The sequence below is a fragment of the Branchiostoma floridae genome, chromosome 17, assembly GCF_000003815.2.
Source record: "Branchiostoma floridae strain S238N-H82 chromosome 17, Bfl_VNyyK, whole genome shotgun sequence".
Lineage (NCBI taxonomy): Eukaryota > Metazoa > Chordata > Leptocardii > Amphioxiformes > Branchiostomatidae > Branchiostoma > Branchiostoma floridae.
Window position 1 is genome coordinate 15,441,922 of NC_049995.1, and position 11,843 is coordinate 15,453,764.

At 41.5% G+C, this 11,843-nt stretch overlaps 2 protein-coding genes across 2 annotated transcripts in view; one reads left to right on the forward strand and one right to left on the reverse strand.

Moving 5' to 3' along the window:
• The window catches only part of LOC118404368 (solute carrier family 22 member 18-like), a 12,595-nt gene extending 6,782 nt beyond the window's left edge, over positions 1-5,813 (forward strand). Inside the window, exons 4-8 of the mRNA XM_035803438.1 lie at positions 3,459-3,574; positions 4,063-4,262; positions 4,847-4,948; positions 5,338-5,458; positions 5,641-5,813. Of these exons, the coding sequence (XP_035659331.1) occupies positions 3,459-3,574; positions 4,063-4,262; positions 4,847-4,948; positions 5,338-5,458; positions 5,641-5,813 (712 nt within the window). The remainder of the gene's footprint in view (positions 1-3,458; positions 3,575-4,062; positions 4,263-4,846; positions 4,949-5,337; positions 5,459-5,640) is intronic.
• Positions 5,814-5,954: 141 nt separating this feature from the next.
• The window catches only part of LOC118404369 (polycystic kidney disease protein 1-like 2), a 15,031-nt gene continuing 9,142 nt past the window's right edge, over positions 5,955-11,843 (reverse strand). Inside the window, exons 15-19 of the mRNA XM_035803439.1 lie at positions 11,372-11,602; positions 10,847-11,015; positions 9,747-9,986; positions 8,275-8,601; positions 5,955-7,943 (exon numbers count right to left, since the gene is read on the reverse strand). Of these exons, the coding sequence (XP_035659332.1) occupies positions 7,156-7,943; positions 8,275-8,601; positions 9,747-9,986; positions 10,847-11,015; positions 11,372-11,602 (1,755 nt within the window). The 3' untranslated portion in view covers positions 5,955-7,155. The remainder of the gene's footprint in view (positions 7,944-8,274; positions 8,602-9,746; positions 9,987-10,846; positions 11,016-11,371; positions 11,603-11,843) is intronic.

The window sequence follows — 11,843 nt, forward strand, 5'->3', positions numbered from 1 at the left end:
AGTATCACAAGACTATATTATAAATTATAAACTACAAAATATTACAGATAGCGGTATATGAGTTATATTGTTCTCAGGTATAAATTCAGGTATTTATTTATTCAGGTATTTATTCATATTGTCAGGTATCTATCTATTCATTTTAGTACTTGTTGTCAGGTATCTATTTATTTTGTCAGGTATAAATGGTAAAAGTTTACAGATGGTGCAAAATAATGGTGACAAGTATCGTCATTTATTGAGGGAGAGTAACACGCGAACTGTGCTGAAAGAGAGTGCTGGCATTATGGTAAATATATGCTTGTAGCGTTACAATTAATACGGGAAAAGATGTCTTGAGGTTTATGGACTGGCAATTAAAACAAATATGGTAGCGGAACTTAATACATGGCTGGGTACATCTCATAACGTTTTCTACGGAATGTAATAAAATTATACAGATAATGTACAATGCATCGCAATACAGTCACTGTGGTATTATGTAATTCATTCATTCATTCATTCAATCCTACATTCATTCACTACTGGATACCAAGGAGAAAAATAAATCCTTAACCTCCTTGTGGATACTACTCCCTCTAATATAATGATCTTGGTGTTATACATGTTGAAATGGGACCAAAACATGCCCACGACATGTATCTGTATTTTATGTAAAATACAGCCAATATAACCTGTTATACAGCCGGTATAACCACCCTTCGCCGTAACACACCAGCTTTGCAGGCACAGCTGTGTTACACCGAACGACCCGTCACACCTGACTGCAACTGTAAGTCTGAAGCTATCTAGTGAGTATATGCCCACTGTACTAAAGGCAACGAATCCCCCTCACCGATTGGTGTACAATCCGGCGTACAACAATCTTTTTTTTTTGCCACGACAAAAGTGCAGCACCTTTTGGGTACTAATCTCCAAGCAGATCCACGGTGGCGTAATATAGTATCAAACTCCGTTGCCCGTTTGACTCCCTTTGGCCGGCTATACTCCTTGGCCAGCTTTGATACCATCTTATGGCACCGTAGGATCTGCTTGGAGATTATTGGGTACAGCTTGCGCAAACATGTAGCTGCCAAGAGTTAAACTTTGATCTTTGCCCTTCCTCAAACATATCCGAACAATGTAAGCACAGGTTGCACAACGCGTGCCTAAATATGCTAATAACTTACTGTAGCATGTATGTTGAGAAAAGAAGCACTTTATGAGGTTAATAGCCAACATGATCTCCAGGAAGACGATAGATATATCAAATGGAGTACCAGTTAAGAATGGGGGAGGCAGACTACCTGATAAGCAAGCCACAGGACACAACCAGCACGAAATAGTCGAGCAGACGAAAAAAACCAGGAGACATCTGATGACCGTCGTACATGTGAGCAGTGTACTTCACAATACGTGTGTGACTATGAACAAGGGGGCCTTGCCGGTAAGAATGGTCTTATTGGTAGGATGTAATGAAGTTACTTTGCACATTTCGAAGGTATTGTCAGTTTTTACTTCCCGTCCGAAAATTGACCATTTAATGATTTAGACAGCGTTTTACATTCAATATCTCCACAAAGACTTCATGCAGATATTAAATTGTATTGAGAGCTTCATGTTTCTAAGCATAAAGTTGATAAAGAATGAGTATGTATTTATTCAAGTATATGTGTGTAACTGCCTTGTTCCAACTCAGATCGCTCGTCGACTAACTGACCTTTGTCATTTCATGAACAACTTGTTCAGTCACTATATAGCAAAGTCCGTACTTGTTTGCGTGACGCGCGTGCGTGTTTGTGTGTGCGTGTCATTTATGTGTGCGTGCATGCATGTGTATCGTGTGTGTGCGTGTGTATGTATGCGTGGTGTGTTTATGTGTATGTGTCCATGCGCGTACCTGAGTGTGTATGCGCATGTATATGTGCGTGCATGTGTGTACCTATGTGCGTACGTGTCTTTGTGTCTGTGTGTGTGTTGTTTGTGTGTGTGTACGTGTGTGTTTGTGTTTAAGTGTATTTTGTGTGCGTATGTGTACATTTGTGTGGGCGTTCGTATATATATATATATATATATATATATATGTGTGTGCGTGTGTGTGTGTGTGTGCGTGTGTGTGCATGTGTGCGTATGTGTGTGTGTGTGTGCGCGCGTATGTGTGTGTGTGTGTGCGCGCGTATGTGTGCGTGTTTGTGTGTGTGTGCGTGTTTGTGCGTGTGTGCATGCACAGTCTGACAACCAAGCTGAATACCACCTCCTCGATTTACAGTATCTTGCCAAGCGTCTAGAGATCAGCAACACCCTGTGGGGGCATCTCATCACTACTACAGCCTTGCTGCAGTTCCTGGGAGGACCGCTATTCGGCAGGTTTGGCGACGTGTACGGAGGGCGACTGTCACTGACGGTGTCATGCGTTGCCATGGCAACATCGGCAGCCATGTTGTCTGTTTCTAACTCGTACCCAGGACTGCTCTTGTCAAAAGTTCCGTTAGTTTTCTCCCACGTTCCGACAGGTAAGACAACGCTAACTTTGTTTAAAACAACGGATATAGGTACCCTACGGATAAAGGTTAAATAAAGTTATTACCTTTGGGAAGGATGTTCACCTCCAATGGGGACGATGATTTTTTTTTTGGTTATGTATATGTTTTTCGCACCTATAACCCAATGACAATGTCCTTTCAATAGATTTGTATTCAGTTTTGTACGTAGGTAGTTATTGACGTCCCGAAGATACATGGCGATTTTGAGCCTCCTGCAACATTAAGATGTTAAACAGAAGTGATTTAAAATCCTCACTTAAAATACTGAAAATCTGTTATATGCTTTAGTATTTAATATCCATATTTTAAAAATTGCTTATAAGAAAAGTATATTATTTTTTAACTTAACCAAGTTTCCTCCATTTAACAACTAAATGACCTTTAAACTTTTCCCTTTGCCCCAGCGCACCAGATGGTTATCTCTGACGTCACCGATGACGCGTCCCGTGCCGTGGAGCTGGGCGCGTTACGGGTGTCCATGCCTGTCGGTAATATGATCGGGTCGGCGCTTGGGGGGATTCTTACAGAGACATATGGGTAAGAAACGCCTTATTTTCTTGTCAATGAGAAAGTTACAATTGTGGACATTTTAACAATGCCGTCATAGTACCGTCTGTCTCAGTATACTGATAACATGTACTAGTATTAGCTGCATCCCATTGTCCTTAGGTCTAATCATACAGTATACAGTTATTCAAATACATCAATCTAATGGTAATGGACCGATCCTAATCGAACGCCATATCGAACGAATAGAACCAGGTAGAACCTCTATTCTATTTCGAACACCTCCTTCAAAAAAAGGAAATGGCAACAGACAATGGACCCTTCCAGCCGAACGCCATATCGAACAAATAGAATCCCCTGTTCTATTTCGAATACTCTAATAATATACTACTAATATACTATCCTTTGTTCTCCTTGCTCTCTTGACAGAACAACGACCACATTCCTGTTCACCGCCATGTTGTCCTGTGTGTCCGCTGTGCTCGCCTGGACGTACATTCCGGTACAGACGAAACAGCGTAGAGACAAAAGACTGTCTCCAAAAAGTAAATTGGGTCTCAAATCTTCTGTAACTTCTTTAACGTTGATACCCTAGCTTTGAGCTTCCTTGTGACAGATACATTACGTGTAATGATACGGCCCCATTTGAACTGGTGGAGAGTGTAGCATCGGCCGGGCTCCGAAGCAACAGCTTTGTTTAAGTGGACTGCCGGCAGGGATACGTCTCGGAATTTTGCGGGGATGTCTATTTGTCGCCACGTCAGAGGTTGCTTTCTACTACAGTTCTAAAATGTCAGGATCCCTACCGTTCCCCAAAACAGTCCCGTAGCCGGCCACACGGTGTCCCTTTTTCACATGGGACTCTTTCCTTACAACGTTCAAAATCGCTAACTCTCCGCCTCTCTAACAATTTCGTCTCCCGACATTGATTTCGAGATTAGGTGCCATGCTGTATTTTGACTTTAACTTATTCAGATACAGTATCGTTGTTCAACAACCAACACACATTTTTTGTTCACACTTTAAGAAAGAGAAAGAGAAATCGTCAACTTCCGCGAGATCGCGAGACTACTAAAGATCCCGGCTGTGGCCCACCTTCTTGGCATGAAGTTTGCGTTCATCTTTGCGAACATGATCATACTGAACTCCTACCCCATCATCGTCAGGGACACGTTCGGGATGGGGCCACAGGAGGCCGGGATCTTTGCCATGTATAACAGCATGGTGGCTGTGGTAGGCTTGCCTTCTTCTTCTTTTTGTCTATTGAGTTTTGCTCAGCGCAACGCCAAGAGACCACATCTTGGCACCAAACTACTAGTACGTTGATGGTAGCAAGGCCTATAGACCACTTCCTGGCAATATACTAAGTTGATGGAGACAAGTTGAAGTGCGTTAGTTATATACTGGAAACCTGATCGATTTATCAGTGCATCTTTACCAGGTTTAGTCCATGAACGTTAACGTTAACCCTAGAAGACCAAACCAGAGGCATTGGCCACAAGCAGACATGTTCGTTGATGCTGTCAGTTTCGTTCCCTTACATAGACCAATGCCTATTGCCTTGGTTGGAGATATTGAGGAACATTGGTTTTAAAGGCCAGGCTTGTTTGAAAATTTGGCAAATCTCTCGATGGTCTTACAATGGGCCCTCATGATCAATAGTCTCACAATAAGATCTTTCAATGGGGGAAAATGATTACTCAGCGATGTCAATTGACAGGTTTGCGACAAGATTACACCTAGTTTATGTTTCACAATGTTTATGCCAAATACATATCTAAAAAGTATGATAACTATCACTTTTCTACCCTCTCCAGGTATTTCAAATGGTCGCGATCCGTCCCTTAACCAGACGATACAAGGACTTCCATCTGATGTTACTGTCTTCACTGGTGCTGACGTCGTCCTACGTCATAGCTGTGAGCTTATTCTAAAAATATATGCCGAAGGTCTTGTTCTAATCGCCTTGTCTTAATGATCAAGCGTTACACTGTTGCAATATAGTAACAAGAACAGGACTATTTCCAGCTTGATGGCAATAGGCTACACAAACTGTTTGTCTCAAAGTGATGATTAAACCGTTTCCGCCATCATTCGAGCGCGTTCGATCGAATGTACGTTCGACGAGTTCGATGCGTTCGAAAGTGTGTGCGTAAGCGCAAATTCGAATTCGGTTCTTAGAGCGCATTCTAAGTACTAGTAATCACCCGCTACTGCGACGCAAGCGGTTCTGTATTCCACGTGTGAATTCGTCTACTCTAATCGAATGATGACTGTTTAATGTTTAATGACATGTAATGTTTTGCAGGCCGCTATGACGGAGAGATGGCACCTTTACCTGTTCGCTGTCTCCAGAAGCTTCGGAGTAAACCTCAGGAACACAGTCATCATGGCGGCCTTGTCAAAAGCGTCACCTCGGGAGGATACAGGTACTGAAGGAATACGAAGAACTAAACATCGCACTGTCTTATAGTTATAGGCTGTGATTTTCTACTTGTTGAACTGAATTACCTCTGTCAAAATCAAACGAAGTTATTTTTCGGCCATTGCGGTTTTTTTTTAGTTTTGCTATGAGTCCGTAGTCAAATTTCTCTTTTCTTGTTTTGCGCAGGCGCAGTGATGGGGTTGGGAGCGATGGTCGTCAGCCTGACGCAGGTCGTCTCTCCACCAATAAGCGCCTATATTCTGGATCACGTGGGTTACCCGTTTTTAGGAGTTACAAGTGCCACTATCACTGTCATGGTGGCCGTGTTTATACTAATGACTAAGGACGAGTTTAGATGATAACATAATTACCTGAAATAAAACTAATCAATTAATTAATTAACTAATGAAACACAATAAACATCATTGCTCAATGATTGTCGGTACAATGTTTTGCAACAGCTCTTAAACATTCCTGGAATACTTATTTAATACTGTCCTAAATGTACAAATAAATAATGTTATATCTATAGATAACAGTATATGAGTTGACTTGACTTGAAGTTAAGTTATTGTATGGATGATTTGTTATCGCTTTTGGAATTAAGTAAAAAAGGAGGATACATACATGTAGTTGGATAATACCCTCAATGAAGAAGTTCGGTTATCACAGAATACCATCTGTATTCCATATGTTCACGGTGTATGGTTCCCTGTGCGTCTAGTTAATTGAATTTTGGCTGCAAGTTCTTGCCCAAGGGCTAATTGCAACATAAAAAGGATATAGAAAACGGTATAAAAAGTATACAGGCAGTTCAATATACATGTATTACAACAATGCTGACAAGTGGAACTAGTACTATCGTCATTTGTTGAGCCAAACACTTACTATTCAGCTGTGCTGAGACAGTGACATCATGGTAATATATCTGGTTGTACAATTACTACAGAAAAAGATGCCTCGACGAAAAATGCACGGCAGTGGAATTTACATTGCTGGGTATTATTTTACAATATTTTCTATGGAATGTAATAGAATTATATACATACTGTACAATACACCACAATATAATGATATCATTGTACCTTATCTTTACAAACAGTCATTTATTGAAGAAAATTGCATTAAATGATATCATTATATTTAAATGAAGATAAAAAGAAAGCAACTGAAATGGTCAACTCTGTCCAAGTCATTGAATCACTTTCAGCCAAATGTCATCATGAACTGTCATGGACCACTGCTAGATCATTTACTAAAAGTCTCCCCACCCCTAAACACGACTCAAAAGTCAAACGAGGTAAGGGTTACGTCGATGAAGGTTAGACATCTAGGTCATAAGATACGCCAAAAAGCACTCACTCAAGCAACTGAGTATGATTCATAGCTAGGATATAAAGACTACTCTTCAACAAGATCTCTCCAGTGCCATTGACGAAAGACATCGGATGGTGTCTGAAACATCTAATCGTTTCCAAGAGTTAAGGGTTACTTATAGTCCAGGTGATTGGTGCAAAATAATGCTTAAACTATGATAAAAGCATGAATTTTGGCATAATTATTCTGTACAACAATAGAAACAATTGTTTAGCCAAAAGAAACCTGATTTACATGGCAACTGTTGCTAGGCAACCTTATTGCAACTATTAAACCTAAATGTGAGCTCAGTGAGATAATAAGATGAGAATGAGTAAAACGCCCTCAGATAGTTGAATCGCTATTGAGATGACGTAGGCCACTATATATCTTGGGAATCATGTTTGTAGAGAATCGTCTTTCCATCTTGGGTTTCTTTCTTTCGATTTTGAACGAAGTGTTTTTGATTCTCTGAACAGTCTCTGCTGCCGTTTCCTTTAGATAGGATGTAAAGCCGATATCGTGTGGGTTTTCAGAGTGTGCTTCATTTTCATACACATCGAAAAGAATCACCATGAAAATGCTCAGTAGTATGAACTGCATAACAACCTGGTACAAGAAGAAAACCAGCGGTCCGAGTATTCTATGCCCCGAGGAAAGGGCGTCGAAGTCAAAACTACCCAACATCATCAGAAGAAGGCTTTGAAGAGTTGAACTTATGTTCTTATAGTCACTGATTTTTGACCCTAAAGTCAACGCCATCACTAGGATAAAAGCAAACAAAATGACAGCTACAGAAAACATAAAAGACATGAGGGGTTTGAGAGACTTCTTCATGGTCATAGACAAGGCGTACACGTGAGAGTTGAAGCGCAGCAGGCGGATGAATTTCAACGTGGCACAACAGATGAGAAACCCTTGTAGGTAAGTCGAGATCTGGAACCAGCTGACAGAGCTTTTGTACAGATGGAATACGGAGTTTCCGTTCCTTCGTTGTTCTGCCACCTCGTCTATGATGTTCTGTGTGTAGAAGTAGATGACGAGGGTGCTGAAACCGATGGTGATGACCAGCAGCTCTACCCAGCTCCAGAACTCGGAGAGATACTCCAGTGGCCGTGATAAAAGAGACTTTCCTAAAACGCAACGTACAAGAAGATGAGCTCACTAAATCTGTTACTAATGACTTCTACGTGATAGAAAAACAAATCAAACAGCTAGATAAATCCTTTTTCAGAGTCAGACATTTTAGATTGTCTTCGGACTCCTGTGACTCCTTCAGTCACTGGTGAAAGATGTTATTTGAAACATCTTAGTCTTGAAAAAAAATACCTGGTGGTTTGACTCATTTTGCATTTCGAAATGTTCAACAACCTTAAAGTTTGCAAATGATGTCTTTATTTCTATGCACTGTAAACGAATTACTTTGTAGCATTTAAAGAGGAAAACTCGTGACTTTTAACGTACCTTCACGAAATACAAAGTAGAGTAGAAACAGCGCCAGCACCCCTCTCAGGACCAGAAGTAAGATGACGTCATGCTGTATGAGTCTAACGGTTACGATCTCCGAACTCTTGTAAACTCCCCCGAGATTGCTGAACTCCACAACCAGAGACACTACCGAAAACAGGTTCACGTGCGGGTTGTATAGGATAAGCTCGATGAAAACTGCGCGACTGTTCTCGTCCAGCCAACTTTGACGTTTTAGAAATGTCATGGACTCGTCGGTCGTTCCTAGCCAAGCGATGTACCCGCCACTGATATAAGAGCCATGCTGTCCGAAATAAGGGATACCTGGAGACAACAACAGCAACCATCTAAACATTTACGACATTCGCTGCAGTTTTGCATCGCATGACAGGCGTAGACACGAGTATTTTGTGCGTTAAAGGCGCCCAGAGCAGTTTTTGAGTCTTTTGAAATTTAATTTTCAAGACATTTTTACACACAGTAAGGTTAAATAACACTATCTCATTGCATATCAACATTTATTGAGCAAAGATGAGACGTCGTTGGGTGGTGAGAACTTATTGAAAATCTGAGCGCTGCACGTGCCATTATTTCAAATTTTCGGAACGCACGCGAACATGACAAATGAATCCCGAACGCTTCCGGAGATGTCGTCACTTGTTCGAATAAAGTTTCGATTTGCGAACGGGCGAATCAGATTCAATTCGCTCGATGACCTCATGCGTTCGAAAATCTCCGAAAAGTACCGACGGGAAACCGTTAGTGGCTCGATCCTGTGCTGATTTATTGTAGGATATAATAAATCAAAGGGGTCCGTTTGCGGCATGTTTGTGCGTCCTTCTAAACGCTGAAAGTACGAAATAATGACACAAATGTGCTAGAATGGTGAAGTAAATGTCAATACCGTACCGATTGTCTCATCCAGAATATCCCCAATTTTAATGCACTAAAAACTGCTCTGGGCGCCTTTAAGCACAAGCTTTGTTATACAGCGCAGATATAATTGATTCAGTCCCACCGATTCAGTCCCAACTTACCCTTATTCACGAGTGTGATGAGCTCTTAACGTGTAAAGTATATTTTCAAACCCATAACATCAAAACTTTCTAGGGATGCAAACTCAGGACCTCTAGCTATAATCTGAGGCAACTACCATAACCACAAGGTCACGTATGTCAACCACCTTACAGATGATAATATACAGTACAAGCTGGCAATTTCATGCCGAAGTATATCAGCGTTGCCATTATGTTGGCTCTGAAAATTTAAAATTGGTATTCAGGGTAATCTCAGATTGTCGTAAGGCAGATTGGATATTCCAATCTGTACTAGGCCAATCCGAGATTCTCCTAGGCACACATGGGAATTCCACTAGAAGTCGGACAATCCATATTTATGTATACATGTAGAATAGGACTCTAGGAAGAACAGTATGTCCATAACAACCAAACAAATAAACCAGGTCTTACCGTCTGTGAGTGAAGCGTAAGTATACCTCCATGGGCTCACGTTGTTCGCACAGTTGTGTAGTTCTCGAGATGTTTGTGAGCTGGAGGGACTACAGACTGTGTTGTCAGTTCCGTTTGCTGTTGTGTTGACAGTAACCCAATGTAAGCTGTAGTTCTGTGTATCGGCTACACTGAGTGTGTACGGCACTCTACAACGCGATGTCACGTTCAGCATTTGATCGGGTGGAGCGCAGTGTTGTCCTAGACATGACAAGTGCAGAAAACGTTGATGAGGGTTAGACATATATTTATTTATATATTTATTTCTGTAATCATTATCCAGGGCGGTCCAAACTCAGCGCTCTTGCACTGCTTTTCAGTGGAGCCCTGCGTGTTACATAAAATTAAATTAAACATATACATCACAAACATAGGCAAACATAAATAGACAGCAATAAATGAAATGATTAAATAACAAAAGTAATGAAACTGATGTAACAATAATGCTAATCATAACAATAGATGCTGCTAGTGATGATGATATCAATACAAATAATGAATGAAAATAATGGTACGAAACTAATGAAAACAATAATAATGATAACAAAATAAATACTATCAAGTCGTCAGTTTCATTGAGTGGTCAGAGGTCAGGCTAGCCAAGCCCTGCATTTGGTTTTAAAGGTAGATTTTGACGTGCAGGTTTTTACAGATGGTGGAAGACTGTTCCATGCAGTAATACCTCTATAAGAGAACTTGCGCTTCCCACATTCCAAACGTACATGCGGCATCTTGTTAAACTATACGCCAAGTAGCAGTTACTCAACAGAGTCATTTGCGAAAGATGCCATCTGAAGAGTCTGACCGTTTCAAAAAAAAAATACAGCTGCTTGGTCAAAATTATAGGATTCTTAATGCAGGAAAAAGTAGAATATTCAAATTCCAACACCATTAAAAGACCTTATATATTATTGAAAGTTCCTCGTCCTAGTGAAACAGAATTGCAAACATTAAAAGAAACAAGAGCTGGGCATAAGTGTATTCATTTCTGCAAACATTTACGTGGTGTGAAATACACACAAAAATTAAGTGGCTTCATCAACGAAACTTTCTTAACTCACCTGGCCCCAATCGCACCTGCCGAAGCTGTACGGGACCAAGCGGGTAGGTGACCATGTCTGTAAGTAACATGGCGTCCGGATTGACTCTGCCGTTGTACCAGCTTCTCACGTGAAGGGCGGGCATCAACCCGGTTGTTATCCAGGTCCAAAACGACGGGATATCATCGATCTACAATTATACGGATTAGATTATTGCATAGAGAAGACTTCCAAGTGTGTACATATGTATGTACTACGTATAACAAACTATGCTGAATATCCGAGACGGGATCTTTGAACCACCACCACTTCCTCGTGTCAAGAGAAACGCTGAAATGTCTAGGAATCCATACACCTAAATGCTGAAGGCTTGGTGATTCTTAATACACGTGAATGTCGAGTGAGCGAATGAGTGATCATGAGAGAGTGAGTGAACGAGTGACTGATCATGAGTAGCTGTGAGTTGGTGAATGAGTGAGAGTGGGTGTGAGTTGGTAGGTGATTGAGTGAGCGAGTGAGTGAGTGAGTTGCTGGATGAGTTCCCACCTCAAAGAACCCAACGTCGCCAGTCTCCAGTATCTGCCTCCCGACATTTTGTGTCATGTAGAACGCCATGGGGCTCCGTTCCCCGTATGAGGTTGCCATGACAACAGCGATGAAGAGACCGAACACCAGAACCTCCAGCACGGCGGCGCGCCTCTTGCGTTTCTCTGCGCTCTTCTGCCGCTGCTCAGCCAGAGTGGACTCGTCCAGGGGTGAGTCCAAGCAAGTATCCTGCTGTATGGAAACCAAGTCAAAATCATCAGTTAAGCGACAAAAATCTTTACTTTTCACCCATATCCTACTTCAGTGCGCCTCTTGCGTTTCTCTGCGCTCTTCTGACGCTGTTCGGCAAGAGTGGACTCGTCCGGCGGTGAGTCCAGGCGACCAGTTAAAGATAGGCTCCATAGCAGGCTCTCTATGGCCTTTGTTGGCACTTTTGCTGGCCATTTCTTTTTTGTACTGGGTCGCTGATTGC